The sequence below is a fragment of the Amaranthus tricolor genome, chromosome 2, assembly GCF_026212465.1.
Source record: "Amaranthus tricolor cultivar Red isolate AtriRed21 chromosome 2, ASM2621246v1, whole genome shotgun sequence".
Taxonomy (NCBI): Eukaryota; Viridiplantae; Streptophyta; class Magnoliopsida; order Caryophyllales; family Amaranthaceae; genus Amaranthus; species Amaranthus tricolor.
In genome coordinates, this window is record NC_080048.1 from 32,681,254 (window position 1) to 32,698,820 (window position 17,567).

The following is a 17,567-nucleotide window of genomic DNA, read 5'->3' on the forward strand; positions in this document are numbered from 1 at the left end:
CTCCTACTTCAACATAAATAAGTAAATATATATTTTAAAAATTTTAATTGGAAATCTTATTTAATTTTTTTAAAAATATAATATTCTAAGACAATTTAAGATAACATATCTAATTGTGATATACTACTCATATATATGAAAGGAATAAGTTAATGTTAATTTTGGTATAAATTATTCTATATGGCAAATCACTATAAGGATCTCATGTGGAATTTACAATCTTTTTATTATGTTGTATGATGATTGTATGATCTATATGCGTCCATAATAAAAAGTTGTGCATTGCCCGAGTTCTAACTAGTTATATAAAAGCCGTGAGTTCTTAAAAAGATTGTAAATGGGTTGATCCGGCTTTTAACGGGTCTACATTTAAAACCTTGTTAAAGGAATGCAAGAATGAAAAACTAAGAAATGTGGAAGAGGGCAATTTCCTCTTCTTCTTCTAACTTGCTATTGAGTTTCTTCATCAGATACAACAATGGTGTCTTTTCTTTTCTTCCGAGAATTTCTCTTCCCAATATACCTTGGTACTTTCTTTTTCTATCTCTTTAGAATGCTAGTGTTTATGCCCATGAATTATTTTATTGTTTTTTGCAAGTTTGCTTTCAACAAATTGTGCTTTTCATTACCATTTGATTACTTGAATTACTATTACACTTTGCTTTAATAAGTTCTGTTGTGGGAAATTGATTGCTTTGTCTTCTTTATGTGTCTCTCTAATTTACCAGTCATTTGTAAGTTGTTTGTGATACTCAAATGTTTTAGTGGGGTTTTCTTTGTTCTACGAAATTAAAAGTAATGGTGAATAAGAATTTGATTGCATATCAATTTTTTGTACTTTGAATGTGAAATATTGTGGGATGAAGAGTGGGATGCTTAATTGGTGTGGCAATGCAATTTCACTTGAATTATTGAAGTGGGATTTGTCAACCGGTGGATCATTTTTATCATTAACCCTAAGATTGTGTACATCACATCCAAAAATTCACTCAGTTGTGAACCTATTAATGATGTTAGGGTAATGAGATATCCCATAATAGACCTTTTTTGACAATTGGGAACCATATAATAGTCGACTCAAATTAGGATGCTTCTTAGTAGTGACATATGATATTTTAAGATATTTGAATGATTGATTTGTCACAGTTGGGTTTTATTATATATACTTGGTAGAGGGACTATAATTCAGCAGGTTGTGAGTTTTTGGCTGCAATCTTCTTATCTCATTTGATAAGGGTATGGTTTGTCGTCATCCAACACTCCTCAGACTCTGATAATGGATTCTTTGAGCGGAATATAGTGAGTATGATGATGATGATAGGTATTGGTCCCTAGGTTTGGTATTTTGAGTATCTCAGTTTGTATCATTGCTCATTGCAAGTGGATTTAGGATATATTATTGGCCACAATTTGATTTAGGATGTAAATGTAATTGCCGGGCACAATTTGTAAACTTTAAATGTTGATGCAAGATACGTTTTGATTCGTAGGGTTAGATTTTGTTTCACATGATGTGGGTTGCTTTTAGTAGCTTTCTTGTTTGTATAGTTTACAGTAAAACCTGCTGATTTTCTCAATTTACAGTAGCTTCCCCAGTGTTCTGCCCAAGGTTTTCGTACAAGACCCTCCTTTTGGTCCACTCCTTCAAATCTACTCTACTGCAGGCCGAGGATTTCACAGTAGCATGTCTTTAGACAGAGCTATAAATGACAGCATAAAGCAATCTGAGAGTAGCTCTACTACGCCGGATGCATCTACTAAAGTAAAGAGGAAAAAACTGAAGGGAAAAAGAGCGGTTGTAAGGTGGCTAAAGCACTTTAGATGGAAGAAAAAGAAGGAGCTTCAGAGGATGACTGCTGAAGAGAAGATCTTATACAAGCTGAAAAAGGTCAGCCGCTAAGTATATTACTTTTTTTGTTCTCACTAGAAAATTTTTGATTTATGCTATGACTTAGCTTGCATAGTAATAGAGCTTACCGTTTCTGATTGGATATATGGAGTTTTAGAATCCATCTACCTAAAGATTGTCAATCTCACTACATTTGCATTTTTTCACTTGTTTTCATCCTGGCTAATTAGTGCAGTGAATAGATGTTATAATGCGCAGCTTATCATGTTTCGTACCATGATGATAATATCTATTCTGGAAACTAGTACGGAAGATGAATTGTTATTCAAAATAATTATGCAGGGCAATAAATTTATGGTAATGGTGATAGTTTAGCTTTTATATCCACTCCCACCGTCACTTCAATATTTGGAGTTGGGACAATATGTCCTTCACTAAGTTATAACTATCACCATGGCCTTCTCCTACTATCCATTGCTCCCATGGCTAATTTCTCTAATTTTTAGCATGCCCTTAGATAGGGTATGTGTGGGGGTGGTGCTGGTGGTGTGGGGCGGGGTTTGGGTGGGGAAGGATTTTGTTCATTTGTTTGATGTTTAGAGTGAAGATACTACTGCTTAATTTACTTATGCATAGACTGGTCTTACTTCTCAAATCCTTTGACTATGAACACAAACCACGTTCAATTAATTTGATTGAAGCTTTGGGCTGAATTAGTTCCTTCTTTAGCGCTTCAGTAGATTTTCAGGGGGTTTAAGAGGGCATTTTGCTTCAAGATGTTATGCGTTGGTTATGAAATCACTTGAAGAAATTTAATATGCTTGTGCAAGTGCATACTTTATCTTTGATCACGCCTTTGAGCAACTAGAGGTGTTCAAAACAAACCCAATAACCTGATGTGTTACCCGACCTTGTAACCGACTCCGTCTTAATCCGACTTCAAAATTAATTTAAATTATGTAAAAATCAACGTGTACACAAGACCCAATTGTGAATGGACCCGAAACACGTGACCTGAAATCAACTTGATGACCTGAATGAACACTTTTATGAGCTACGCATCACCAATTTTAAAGCTAGGAAGATAAGTATTTCTAAGTTAGCATTTTTGCAGGCTCACAAGAAAGAAGAAAGACTTATTAAGTCACTGAAGAAGTTAGAACCGAAAGAGTGGTCCGAGGCAATTCATGATCCTGAGATATTGACTCCAGAGGAGCACTTTTACTATCTAAAGATGGGCCTCAAATGCAAGAACTATGTCCCTGTAGGTAGAAGAGGGATATACCAAGGTGTAATCCTCAACATGCATTTGCATTGGAAGAAACACCAAACGTTGCAAGTAATTGTAAAAACATTTACTCCTCAAGAAGTGAAGGAGATAGCTGCAGAACTAGCGAGATTGACAGGTGGGATTGTACTTGACATTCATGATGAGAACACAATAATCATGTATAGGGGAAAGAACTACATGCAACCACCGACAGAGATAATGTCACCACGTGTTACCTTACCTAGGAAGAAGGTAATTTATGTTCTTGTACTGTTTTCATGTTTGATCACCTTGTGTCATGAAGAGGGTTCTGAACTAATATGGGTGTTTGTTTCTTTGTAGGCATTGGATAAATCAAAGTATAGAGATTCCTTGCGAGCTGTTAGAAGATATATTCCAAGGCTTGAACAGGAACTTGAGTTACTTAAAGTTCAAACTGGAAACAAAGAGGATCATGCCCTTGAGAAAGCTGAAAATGACATTGGCTCTCCTGCCTTGCCGGTCTCGGAATCAGTCCCTTCAGATAAGTTAAGAGAACTAATGGATCAATATGATAGAACTATGGAGGGAGATGATCCATTTTCAGATACTAGCATGAACTCAGATTCAGAAGATTTATCTGACATGTTTGAAACAGATTCAGATAGTGCAGAAAACGTAGAACAATCTCTATACTTGAATGAGTTTGATAAGATTCCAGCTAAGAATTCAGATCCAGGAAAATTTGTTGAAGATTTATGTCGAATGTCATTAGACTCAAAAAAGGACGAGTTGACAAGTGAGAATGCTGATATGGCCGATTTTGATGAAATCGACCAAGTGTTTTTACAAGCAGCTGAACTTTTGAAGAAAAAGAAGAGGCGATGAAGGTACGGAAATTTGTGAGATTCTTGCTTAGTTGCAATTATTGTTTATGCTACAATTGGTATTTGGTTGCTGCATGTTTTATTCTTAGCATAAAGTTATTTTTGGAGAGGCTTAGATATCAAATTTCAAAATGATGATATAAATTGTTGTTTCTCGAAAGAATCATTTGTTAAAAACAGCCTTCAAGTTTAGGTCATTTATAAATTATAGTCGTAAAGTTCAATGTTTACGACTTATAGTCAATATAAATCAAAAAGTGCAATTATTGCAACTATTTTAGTGGATGATTCCAAATAACCTACTGAACTTAGTTATGACTTTTGACTCCCCCAATTACCTTTAATCCTTATCCCCACTTAACCCAACTTTCTCTCTCCCTTGCTTTTGTGCACGTCAAGGCTTCCCTCCTTATTTTTATGTAATTTTCTTTCTTCATTTATTAGCAAGCATTCAACCTTTCTCTCTCCGTAAAAATCACACAAGCATTCATGCTCACTTTTTCCTTCTCTTCCCTTCAACTTATAAAACTTTCTATTTAAAATATCTAGAATGTGTAGTTTTTTGCTGACGTAAATGCAGCTACTAAGTGATAATAATATAGACCATGAAAACATGAAATGCCCAGAATTTCCTTCATTTGGATCAATCAATTGAAGAATTTAACTAATATTATGATCATTTGCAAATTTCTTCCTATTTTTAGGTAGTAATACCATGTAGACAATGCTTCAACTGCCATTTCTCGAATTTCATATGATTTTGCCTCTAAAAATTTAACAATTCAGCCATAAATCAATCATGTCCCTTTGATTTTCTTGCATATTCAAATGTTCCACATCATCTACAAGCTTATTTTAAAGGTCAATTCTTGTATTGAAACCTTTCCTTTTCGAAGAAAGAACAATAATTGATCCATAAATCCATAACTTATCAACATACGTACATGAGCAATTGAAAAAACCATAAATTCGCAATTGACCTCAATGTCATTTCCACACAATCCTCCAGTTTCAAAAATTTTGAAAGTTGAAGGGAAGAAAAGAACCAATGTGGGCATGAATGTTTGAGTGTAATTTTCATGTAGAGAGAAAACTTGAGTGTTTCTTAGTATCCATGGAGAGAGAAAAGCGCATAAAAATGGGGGAGAGAAAGTTTAAAGTGCATAAAAATGGAGAGAGAATGTTGGGTCAAGTGGGTTAAGGGTCAAAGATAAGTAGGGGAGTCAAAGGTCAGAACTAAGATCAGTAGGTTGTTTAAAAATTCGATGACCAGAATCTGGTAAGATGGTTACAATGCTTGTACTTTTTGATTTATAGTGTCTATAACTCATGAATATTGAAGTTTGCAGTTATATTTTATAAATAACCCAAACGTTAAAATAGTTTTTCATAAATGATTCTTCTCAAAATAAAGTAATAAGCAAAGTTTGTTCTTTGATTTTCACATTGTTGTTGGATAATACTATATCATGTAAGGGAATTTGCGAAGCACAATTGATGGAATATCTTAAAAGATCAAATTTTAATCCACTTTGTTAGAGAAATTAGATGCCTGAAAACTCTTGATTAATATTAAATGCATGATAACAACTTGAAACTCATTTTAAAACCTAGAAGAATTCTTTGAGCATTAAATGGCCACTAATCAAAACAAAATATTTGTTTTGTCTAAGGAGTTTTAAATCATTACTTTATGAGAGTAAAACATTATAGGTTTCACATAAATTGTGTAATGATGTAGCAATAGTTTTCCTCCGATGTAGAGAGAGTCTCGTCTTCATGATCCAAAGTGAATATGGAAGAGGCTAGAGGAATTGTTTTGATTATTAGCTAATCTTTGTGGATGGTTTAAAGTTTAGATATTTCCTGATCAATGGGTAAGTTGTAGAGTTGTTTAATAATGGCTAAGATACATACCCTACAAGGCTACCACCTCTACTTTTGTTATCTTGAGCAAATCATTCTGTCTTACTCTAGGTATTTGTAAAATTGTACTCTGTGATCTAGTTAAAAGCTGCAGTTTGTTGATAGATTTTGTAGCGAATTGTTTGTTAACATCATTGTGGCAATAAAAGAGTATTGCTGATCTGTTTGGTAAGATTCTCCTAAAAGATCCGTTTATGATGAGATAGGACTCTAAGGCTATAAAGAACATTACTTAGTAATGAGAAACATTAAACAAAAGATATGTCATATATGGTTGACTAAGATGTGATTATGGTTTGGTTGGAAGAATTCAGTAAGTTCTTGATATTGCGGATCAACAACATATGGCAATATCTTTCGTTTAATGTTTGCTGTCATGAGTTTGTAGATCTCAGTTTTCTCTTATCATTCTTCCATCATGTCACCCTATCTCGTTCTCTTTTAAAATCTCCAAATTTCCATCTTTCTAATGAGTGATTCGTGTGGCTATATTTGTACATGATCAAATCAACAATTCTCTTGCACCATGTCTTCAATATACGCAACTTCAAGACCTTTTGTTATACTTGTTACATATTCTATCCTTTAGGCCTTAGGGTATGCCCACTCAACCATCTAGCATGCACATCTCAACTACCCTCATTCTGTTAGTTAGGTTTGAATGAAAAATTTTATGCATTGTAACATATGACCACGCACGTTGATTTGTTTTGGTTCATGTAGCCGTCCTCTATACTTAGGATTAAGGTTAAGTATTGTTGTTGCTAGATAGTGTGGTTGTATAAAATGACTTCTCCAATGACTTGTGACAATATATAGTTTTTTAGTTTTTTTCTGGACTGATGATCGATCGTAAAGAGGACTATGAAGCGTCAACGGAAGTGATCGGAGTAGTGTGCTGTCATATGTTGTCTCAAACGAAGCAAAGAAGTTATAAGCTGTAAAAATTACACTTAAGTTGTTCTCAATGGCTTCTATGCAATTTGTATATGCTCTGATTATATTCCTAAAATTCATTCATTGTTCCTTGTTGTGGTACGAGATGATTAATGACTTTGTATGACGCTGACCAATTCCAGATCGTTATGTTATCGAGGAGCTGAAAATCCGAAACACCACAAGGTTGTACCTGATCTCTTATAACCTATGGAAACATTCATGTGCTATGACTCTCAACGCTGATGGTGATAGGAGCAATTTTTTTCGAGATCATATGGCTTCTCCCTACGAGTTCAAGCCATCTGATCGTAATTATGCTGCTCGTCTTTGTTTGACGACAAAAGATTTAGCGTTTCTTGCTACTAAAAGATGTACACAAAAACTTGGATGAGACTGTAGCAAGTTAAGACGGCGTGTAATAACATTCTAATTTTTTGGGCATTTATCAATTTTGACCCTAAAGGTATTAATTTTGAAAATTGATACCTTTAAGTCAAAATTGATACCTTTTAAGATTAAAATTGAAAAATGTCTAAAAAATGAGAAAAATGCCAGGTTGTTACACGCGCAAATTAGGCCGGTCCAAATTAACGGTCTCATTATGAGGCCGTCTTGTCCAAGACCAGCTGAAAGATGTATTGAAGAACTCCCACATGATGCTAAAACAACTGAAACGTACACAGCTTTTCTGCTCTCGATGTCGTGCTTTTTGGGGGCTAACTCCGTTGGAGATGCTGAGAAGAGTGTTGCTCACAGAGAATGGATTGCATATGATTTTCACATCATATTGCAGGGCCTTGGGAAATAAGGGTTGGTCCCTTGGTTTTACTGCAACGATATAGTTAAATCACTTGGGAAATTACGAGTAATGTTCAAAAAGTTTCTCGAAGTCATTAAGTGGCTCTATCTAAGCAGAATTTGGGAGGTTGAATGTACGTTTGTTTTGTTAATTGTAATAAATAGGTTGTTTCCGCTTGATCTTTAGTAGCAAATATCATGTGCAATTTTATATAAGCGAGAAGTGCAAATGAATTAATGTGACATCCTAATATATTCTATTGTAATTCAAAATCAAAAATAATGTGTTTTTGGCCTTGAATAAGGGAAATAGGATAAAATTCTAGAGTAGAGGTGAAATGAAACAAACAATTATGTTTTAGACTCTAATTATTTAATATTTTTTGAATTTTGAGATTTAAAAACAAATAATTGAAATAAAACAAAAGTAATGTACATCATTGTTCCAAACCCTTAATAATTTCAACCTGTCTTGTATGTGATCGTTTCATGGTAAGACAATCTCAAAATAAAAAGATCATAAACTAAAAGTTTTTATTATTAAGCTATTTAATCCAAGTATGAGACGTGTATCACAATGAAACCGTCTCAACAAAAATTTGTGTAATAATTTAGAAGATCTTTTGCATGGACACCCATCCATTTCATTGAGATACAATTCTTGATATTGAGGGTTGCGATGACTATGCACTTGTTTTCATTTGATTTTGTTACATAATATATAAAAAAATTTCAATTTATTTTTTGCAATGTACCAAAGGAACGGAGTATCAAGATGGAATGTGTTTACTACATTACCTTTTTTATAATTTTATACTCTATATTATAATTTTGGCTATATTCTTCATTTTTTATTGTCGTAATTTTAGCTATATTTTCATTTTAGATATAGACCTCACCATTTATGTATCTTCAAAACACATTTCCAATCGCTCATTTCACTTTTTTCTCTCTCAACTTTTTTAAATCATTCAATTATCATCATCATATCATCATCATATCATACAATTTACTAATTCTAATTCATAAGCACTTTGTGTCAAGTGTCACTATTACAATGCATTTTGGTGTCAAGTGTCTCTTAAATGTTAGGTTGTTGATTTGAAATCCATAATGCAATGCAAATTATTAATGAAGAGTTTTATTTAAAATGATTTTAATTGTAATAGAACAATTGGCATTGATATAGACTTTACGAATTCATATTAATTTTAATAATAATAATAATAATAATAATAATAATAATAATAATAATAATAAAATGAGAGATTACAACTCATAAACTACCAATTCCTTTGCATTCCCTAATGCAATGCACTATTAACTAAGAGTTCATAACAAGGCTAAAAATTTGACAAAAAAAGGTTAAAGTAGTAACTCATGCAATCTCATTTTGACTTATATTAAATTCACAACAAATAAGTCATTATACTCATTAGTAATACCTTAGTACGTATTAAACTAATTGCGAACGAAGCCAAACTTCAGCTTTAGGATAAGAGGTGTTTATTGTTTAGAAATAAGTGTTGCCAAAGCTTATTAATTGTTGTGTTTATTTAAAATCATATCTATTTCAATTTTTTTAGTTTGTTTTAAAAAAATATTAATTGGGCTACTTCTATAGACTTATTTTATTATAAGAAAGTCTCATATATTACGCGCTATTTGTATACTTACTTCAAATATAAACCTATCAGCAATTCTTATATGAGACCGTCTCACCGTGAAACGGACATATACAAACATCCCATATTAGGAAAATAAAAACTTACACAGTGGAAGACTAAATAAAAACCATTTTATTCATTAACTTTTAAGAAAATAAAAATTGAATCATCCATCTTATTTTGAAGTTATTAAAAAAATTAATTTTATATTTATTCTCTCAACGAAAATTGTTAATTCAATTCAGTTCAAATTTAAAACAAGAGAATCGACTCTTTCCACCTATGCAAACCGGCAATCTCAAAAGCCAACAAGAGTATGAAGAATCAGAAAGTGATGAATTTCTTGAACAAATTCTTTCCACTTATCCCATTCATCTCTATCTTCAGACCCTAATGTTTGTCTAAAGGTTGAGATTTGGCGCCGGAAGACGACGATGATGCATCCGCGGCTGCTCTTCCTCTTCAGGTTATTTTTTTTTCATTAATATTGTTTTTTTTGATTAAGGTAATCTAGATCTAGGTTTAGATTAGTGTTCATCTCCATCTTCAGGTTACTTTTTGTCGTTTTATTCTTGCTTTGATTTTTTTGAATGATTTTGAATTTTTGATGTATTAGTGGGTAAATATATGTAGGGTGGTTGTTTAGTCGGTGGTGGATCAAACTATGAAGGTAAGGCTACGGGATTGAATGAACAACCACTATCGCAACCACCGCTTTCCATAGGAGAGAGACAGAGTAGTGCTGCGGGTGTTACAGCCTCGCAACGACAGCGAGTTAGGGCAAAAAGGGTACTTGTGACATTTTATTGATTATTTGTCTAATTATTTACATTTAAACATTATAAAAATTTAATAATATGAAAATACACGACAAACAATAGAGTACAAAATTTAGTTTGGGTGCAATAAAAAAGATAGTATAAAATAAATAAAATAAAATCTCACATAATTATATATATTTTTTAATATCAACAAAATGTGAAATACTATTAAATGAAGAACAATACAAAATTTAGTTTGGGTGCAAAAAAAAAGTTAAAAATTTACCCTGATTTTCCAACAATAATACGAACTTTCAATTAACCATAAATAATAACATGTAAATAATAACACGTGTTTTCCGCTGATATACTAATTTACCTGTAACCGGCTAAATGTGGTGAGCTCTTTTTTTAATTTTTATTTTGGATAAAATTAAGGAAAAGAAATAGGAAAACACAGTACTATTAAAACAAAACAAAAACGCCCTTCCCACCCCTTCACTAACCCATCCCAAACCCCACCCTCTGAGCCACTACTGTTCCACCCCTCCATGGTGCCTCCACCCCCACTTCCCTACCCGACCCCCACCCCTCCTCTTCCCCGTTCGCAACCAATTCCTCTTCGCGACCCTCACCTAAAAGTAGGTTGGGCTTTTGTTAGTGTAGTAGGTTGGGCTGGCTATGGTGGGGTGGTGCTGGGCAAGGGGATTAGGGCACTGAAAGTAGGGAGGGGTCAATGACATTGGGAATGTGTGTGGGTTGGTTTTGACGGAAAAGGGTGGGTTGGGCGGGTCGTCAACAGTGTGTGGGTTGGACAGTTGGGGGTGAATGGGTGAGTGGAGGGAGTAGGAGGGAGATGGGAGATGGGATTTTGTTTTTCATTTTTTTAGTTCTATTCATATATATTTTTAAAAACTTTTTCTTTAGATAACCTGTTAAACAGGTAAAAGTCATTTTGTTTACTAGTGAAAAATACAATTGTTAGTTAGTATTATTAATGATTAATCAACAATTTGTATTATTATAAAAAAATTAATAAAAAATTGTATTATTTAACATTTTTTTAATAAATGACCGAGCCAACATAAATCGTGCCTTGTACAAGTATTGGCTGATAGCGTACTTTAGCTACATTGTATTAAAGGACTGGGACAGTTCTTCGGACCATAACCCTTAAAAATCGAAACATGGAGTATTTCAGCATTCTCTACTTGAAGTTCGTCTCACTCGTATCTCCAATCTCCTGCAACTCATTTTCAAACCTTCTACCTTATGTTTTGTTCATTTTTATCACACTTCTCTCTTTGCCATTCTTATTAAGCAGATATTTAACTTTTTAATTTCTCTTCTTATTAGTTTCTTTGGAGGAATTTGTTTCATATTCTATAGAAATCATACCGTAATGCTTTTTTGATTCTTCTTAAGCTTAATAATTTAGATTATAGATGCTTGCGTTGTGTTTTTTATGATTCAGTAGTATGTCTGATTTTTTTTATTAATGTATTCAATGTCCTTTGTAGTTGTGTCGATACCCAGAAAATTAATGGTTGTGTTATTCTTGCTGAGGTTTATTTGAATTTTCAATTAGGCTCTATTTACTTGAGTCAACATAGTAATGAAATTGGTAATTTGTGTTAAATCTGTATATTCATTGTTGTAGGTTTATATTGGCTTGTGTAATTGAATTTGTGTACAGTGGTAGATCGGATTTTCACCTTCTTCCAATAACTAAGTTTTGGTCAGTGAGGTAAGTGGAGAAGGGGCATAGAGCTGGCAATCATTGATACAATATGAATGTAGCACATAGTAAATGAGGAAAATTTAAAATGAGAATGGCATGGACACATATTAACCTGAACTGACCCTATCATACAACAATTGAGTGGGTTGGATGTACGCAACTGTACTCTTAATAATGATAACAAAGAGTTTGTTTGGTAGCCAATCCTACATTGTATCAATTTCATGTATATTGAAAATTCAAAACCATACACAAACACAGCCATTTACTGTGCTTGCTATCAGCTCTAGAGTTGATGGGCAAGAGTGGTGAGGGGAGTGTAGATGAGCACCTTGTTTTTTTTTTTTTTTTAATCTTTTTTTGTTGCATTCATCTAGAATTAGAAGGTTGTCAGTTAAAATTTCTGGATGTATTCTTTTTTGGGTCTGTATTTATATTTCCTCTTCTTGCATTATGATGTTTAGCAAAAAATAAAAGTGGACTCATTTTCTCTCTTAACATGCAGTTAAGTGTTGAGTCTATGAGCTGAAAAGCAAGAAGGCTTTCAAGTTTGTATTTTGTCATTTCAGTTTGGTTGGGAAGGTAAGTTCAGAATCCTATCTATCATGCTGCAGCTGAATAGAATATGCAAAATTTTCTCGGTTCTTGTTGCTTGCATGAGGCATTCATCCCCTGTTCTACGTTTTGCCTATATTTCCACTCTCCAGCCTTTCCAACCAAATGTTTGCACCCTTCCTGGTTGTATAACCTTCTTAAAATTGTTTGCTCAGAGCTCCAATCTGTTTAAAGGCAAAGAACTACATTCATGGATGCTCAAACACAACTTTCTGGCCTCTCCATTATCCATTACAAGCCTTATCAACATGTATTCAAAGTGCAATCACATGCCCTATGCTTTATCAGTCTTTCTAACGTCTGAAAATATTCATAATGTTTATATTTACAATGCAATCATTTCTGGGTTTGTTGGCAATAACTTCAACAAGGAAGGTTTTGAGCTCTATTTGAATATGAGACATCTAGGTGTACATCCAGACAAGTTCACTTTTCCTTGTGTAATTAAGGGGTGCTCAGACGTTGTAGAAATTAAAAAGATTCATGCTTTATTGTTTAAGTTTGGGTTGAAATTAGATGTATTCATAGGCAGTGCTGTGGTAAACCGTTATTTAAAATTCAGGGCCATGAGTGAAGCATGCAGTGTGTTTGATGAGTTATCTTTGAGCGATGTTACAATTTGGAATGCTATGATCAATGGCTATGTTCATATTGAGGAATCTGAAATGGCCTTGAAAACATTTAGGAGGATGAACAAAGATGGTGTCGTGCCGAATGACTACACCGCTACAGGGGTATTATCAGCTTTGACTATGAGTGCGGACATTTACAATGGATGTGCAGTGCATGGATTTGTGATAAAAAAGGGTTATGATTCAGTTGTTTCGGTTTCAAATGCACTGATGGACATGTATGGAAAATGTAAAAACATTGTCAATTCCACCAAAATCTTTCAGTTAATGTCAGTGAAGGACATATTCGCATGGAACACTCTTATAAATGTCCATGGATATCATGGTGACCTTCATGGAATGTTGGAGGTCTTTCGTAAGATGTTAGATGTGAGATGTAGACCTGATTTGGTAACTTTTACAACAGTACTTCCTGCTTTCTCCCAGTTGGCTGCTTTGTTGCATATTAAGGAGATTCATAGGTTCATGATTGTTAATGGGTTTGTAAGTTGTAGTGATGTGAATGTTCATGACTACTTGCTTGTATACAATTCTCTTATGGATGTGTATGTGAAATGTGGTTATATGGGGTATGCATACAGGGTTTTTGAAAAGATGAATTTCAGAGATGTGGCATCATGGAACATTATGATCATGGGATTTGGCATGCATGGTCAAGGAAGCGAGGCACTGTCTATGTTTGACTCTATGTGTAGGGAAAACATTGCACCTGATGTAGTTACATTTATTGGTATTCTGTCAGCATGCAATCATGCAGGCTTTTTGAGTCAGGGCCGCGAATACCTATCACAGATGGAGACTGCATATGGTTTGGTTCCAACTATTGAGCATTATGCCTGTGTGGTTGACATGCTTGGAAGGGCAGGGATGCTAGATGAGGCTTATGAATTGTTACTGACGATGCCCATCAAGAGTAATGCTGTTGTGTGGAGGTCTTTCTTAGCAGCATGTAGGCTACACGGGAATTCTCATCTTGCTGAGATTGCTGCGAATCACATGTTTGAACTTGATTCGGAACACTGTGGGAGTTATGTATTGATGTCTAATATATATGGAGCAACTGGACTACATGATTCAGTGTCAGGCATAAGATCAGCAATGAAGGGGCAAAGCATTAAAAAGAAACCTGCTTATAGCTGGATATAGGTCATTATTAGTGTACATTCATACACTATTGGTGACCAAGACCATCCTGAAGCTAACTCAATCCATGCCATTCTGGATTCATTGATTGCTTCCTTTTTCGAGCTAAAATATATTCAGTCTGTCTTATACATTCTGCTAAAACGTAGAAAGTTTCTGCTTTCTTTAGTTTGAGACTCAATTAAAGACTTTTTACAAAGCTATTATGGTAAGAAAATTAAATGTGTAAATATATGCAACCCATAAAACCCTTTGTTTGGCATCTGTTTTTGTCAAATTTGATTTTATTGTTTTGGTTGGCAGGGAATGCAACTATGAAATGTTGAAAGTTAGTATAACATTGAAGTGACTTACTAAGTGCACACGGAATGTCGAGATGACTTGATTGATTCAGTAAGTTATCTTTACAATATGAATTTGTCTGCTGTGGCACTTTCATATTTTAACTTCTTGACTTGCCATAGTCACCAAGTATGATCCTTGAAAAAGTTGCGCTCAGGATGTATACAATTCTCATAGTCAAATAACAGTGGTTTTTTTTTTTTTTCTTTTTTTCAGAAAATAGGAAGAGAATTGAAGTTAGAATGACAGTTGTAGTTGAAGTTGAACAATTAGAGAATAACTCAAGCCTAGTGAAGCAACAACATTAATTCTATAGGTAATAGATTATTTATACTTAAATGTATAGCTTTCCATTAGGTGCTATTCAGGGCATCCCTGTATTGCTTGGATTCACTGGTTTAATTTAGGGGTCAATTTTGCTGAGACTAATTACACTGGAAGTTCTATTAAGGGTGATAATATTTCCATTTCAAAGTTTTGCATCATTCATACTTCATAGAGTAACAAAGAGGAAAAACCAGAGTATGAGGTAAAGGCAGAGGAGAGAGATAGGAGAGAAAAAGAAAGTGGCTGAAGAAGTTAGTATGGGCAAAAACTACCTGAGTGCCTCACTTCCTCAGGGTAATTATTGCTCCTGTTTCTGGGGTAATATTTCTCTCTTCAAATTTTCCCCAGAGTCGGGCTTGATAAAGCTTGAGAAATTTTCAACCCCTAGTGTTGGTATTCTACACATACTCCTGATTTAGAGGAAGTTTTCTGTTTACTTTAATAAGTTAATTTGAATTGGAAGTTTTTTATTTTAGATTTCTGTCCAAGAATATTAGAGAATATTTTTGTGTATTGGGAGGTTTCATATCCTATGACCGGGATACACTGGGTATGATGATGATGATGGTGCGAGGTTTCATAGTAGTTACTATGTTGCATGAATTATCTAACAAATTAAGGCATAATATATTGAATTTCCTGTATTGATTGCTCTAGCAAGGAGAACAAGTGTAATCCCTAGTGATAGCCCAATCAATACATAGCTTCTCTGTCGAGCAAAGAACACTTATGTCCGCTAAAGACCGCACATGATGGTTAGCTTTCTTTTGGGATCAATTCTTTGAGTCATTTCTTTGTTTCCATCAAGGAAAAATCTCTTTTCATTACCCAGCCCTTACACGATGACATGATTTTATGTTTTTATCACTGCATGATGTTATCTTTTAGTGCAAAAGGTGTATTTTCTTGTTTTCAGCTTCTATAAGTAGCATAAGATTGCTCGGCATGTTTTTTATTTCTTTATTTCTTTTAGAGGCTATTAGCTGTAACTAGTACTTGACATGGTAGTTACGGAAACATCAAATCTCACGTTTCATGTTCTTTGCCTCTTAATTTGGGGATGGTGGGTATTAGCATATTAACAATAGATAGAAATGATGCACCTGATTCAGAAACTCACCTTATTCATCCAACAAACTCATGTCAATATAAAATCTGATACAACTGAGATGCTCATTTGCCCAAATTGTGGTTAGTTAACAAACTGTTGTCTGTTCTAAATTTCTGATTTTGATATTGTGAATTATGTATGCAAGCTGATATTAAATATAAATCAGCCAACGGGAAGAGATTGAAGGATAAATGGAACAGAGGTTGTTCTCAATTACTAGAATTGAGCTAGTTTTGTACCTTTTTTAACTTTCAAGTAGTAGATACTTGATGAAGATCTACAAATCTCAATTTTAAGTTCGATAGAAAATGGGAAATAACCAGGTTTTGATATCAAGTAAATTTAATGTAAAATCACAAGCACATTGTTTTTCGAAGGAAGAGAAATAAATTGGGATTTTGAAAGCTAAGTTCTTTGATGTATCTGTTGCTGAGGAAACATATCAGGATCAAACCACGTGGTAGGAGCAGTCTGAGAACCAAGACAACAGCAATTAGAGTCAGACACACATCTGGCCGATGACCTTTTACATATTTTCTCGCAGCCTTCCTTGCTGCATTTGCCTATGAATCCACATTGAACACCTTGGCTCATACTTCCTCTGGTTTCTGCATAATAAGTCCAAAAAAACGAACAAGAAAATTAGAACATAATTTTATATTTTCCAAGAGGGAAAATTCGGTGTATAAATTTTATGGTATTATATGTTCTCTAGTTTTTGAAAATTGAAAAGTACCTGATAAAAGAATTAAGCACAAGACCGAAAGGACCCAAAATGAGAATACCTTCATTGTACTGGAATTGGTTTCAGTTTTTTCTTTGTTCTTGCTATTTGGTCAGCTAATAACATGTAGAATGAGTTCTTTTATAATTAGTTAATGCCCTTAATTAACTTAAGGCAATATGTTTTGCCAATCTGTCAACAACCAACCTATAGACATATTGAAGTGATCGAGAAACTTCAATTCGAATAAAAGATGTTTAAAGCAATTAATATTCTACGTATTAGTTAATATAATGTCGCTGTTTATGCTAAAATATGCAGTTATGTTTGGAAGGTGAGAGTCTGGGCCGAGTTTCTTGTAAAAACACAGGTGAATGCTGTCGAACAACGTGAATGGAAGGTGATGATTATAAGCAAGAATCAGTTCTAGAAATGCAGTTTGGAGAGGCAGATCCAGTTCCTGCGCATACTTTAGTGCAGCTGTCTGCGCTACATTTGCCTATGTATCCACATGCTAGATCTTGTGGGTTGTGACCAAAGATAAAACAGATAAAAAACTTCTTCAATACTAGAGTCTAGAATTTATAATGATATTGTGTAATTAACTATTTATGCTTATAATTGAGATATGCCAAGAACTTTTTATGTGCAGTATTATTATTGGTTTTTCTTACATGAGGATGAAACCCAAATACCGAATTCGTCTTAGATGATCTGTCTTGATTTTTAGGGAGATATGTTGTGTAATTCTACTCTTGCTATAGGGATAACAATGGGTTGGACTTGGATTGAATTATGCTTTCTTTTTGGACTTTGCTTTGAATAAAAGTCGGACGTTTTCACATTCACCTCTGAC

At 34.0% G+C, this 17,567-nt stretch overlaps 2 protein-coding genes across 7 annotated transcripts; both read left to right on the top strand.

Moving 5' to 3' along the window:
• Positions 1–323: 323 nt before the first annotated feature.
• On the top strand, positions 324–7,928 carry LOC130806545 (uncharacterized CRM domain-containing protein At3g25440, chloroplastic). 4 transcript variants are annotated; one of them, XM_057671671.1, is made up of 5 exons: positions 324–527; positions 1,585–1,888; positions 2,964–3,371; positions 3,462–3,988; positions 6,991–7,928. In XM_057671671.1, exons 1-4 carry the CDS (start codon positions 412–414, stop codon positions 3,984–3,986), a joined length of 1,353 nt encoding a protein of 450 aa, XP_057527654.1. In that variant the 5' UTR covers positions 324–411; the 3' UTR covers positions 3,987–3,988; positions 6,991–7,928. The 4 variants fall into 4 exon arrangements, with proteins under 4 accessions (XP_057527654.1, XP_057527655.1, XP_057527656.1 ...); XM_057671672.1 differs by lacking the exon at positions 6,991–7,928 and adding an exon at positions 6,731–6,983; XM_057671673.1 differs by lacking the exon at positions 6,991–7,928 and adding an exon at positions 6,739–6,983.
• Positions 7,929–9,477: 1,549 nt separating this feature from the next.
• On the top strand, positions 9,478–17,365 carry LOC130805328 (pentatricopeptide repeat-containing protein At3g14730). 3 transcript variants are annotated; one of them, XR_009040197.1, is made up of 5 exons: positions 9,478–9,781; positions 12,323–14,415; positions 14,511–14,600; positions 14,766–14,865; positions 17,033–17,365. XR_009040197.1 is itself a non-coding variant. In XM_057670069.1 (2 exons), the coding sequence occupies exon 2, from the start codon at positions 12,423–12,425 to the stop codon at positions 14,208–14,210; it is 1,788 nt and encodes a 595-aa protein (XP_057526052.1). In that variant the 5' UTR covers positions 9,478–9,781; positions 12,323–12,422; the 3' UTR covers positions 14,211–14,600. The 3 variants fall into 3 exon arrangements, 1 of the variants encoding a protein (XP_057526052.1); XR_009040198.1 differs by lacking the exon at positions 14,766–14,865; XM_057670069.1 differs by lacking the exons at positions 14,766–14,865; positions 17,033–17,365 and having other exon boundaries at positions 12,323–14,600.
• The last annotated feature ends 202 nt before the right edge of the window (positions 17,366–17,567 follow it).

Bases quoted from the DNA above. Each gene is read 5' to 3' on its own strand.
- LOC130806545 (XM_057671671.1), top strand. From the start codon at position 412: ATGTGGAAGAGGGCAATTTCCTCTTCTTCTTCTAACTTGCTATTGAGT. The intron at 1,889-2,963 runs GTCAGCCGCTAA...GCATTTTTGCAG, and splicing joins TCTTATACAAGCTGAAAAAG to GCTCACAAGAAAGAAGAAAG. The intron at 3,372-3,461 runs GTAATTTATGTT...GTTTCTTTGTAG, and splicing joins TTACCTTACCTAGGAAGAAG to GCATTGGATAAATCAAAGTA.
- LOC130805328 (XM_057670069.1), top strand. From the start codon at position 12,423: ATGCTGCAGCTGAATAGAATATGCAAAATTTTCTCGGTTCTTGTTGCT.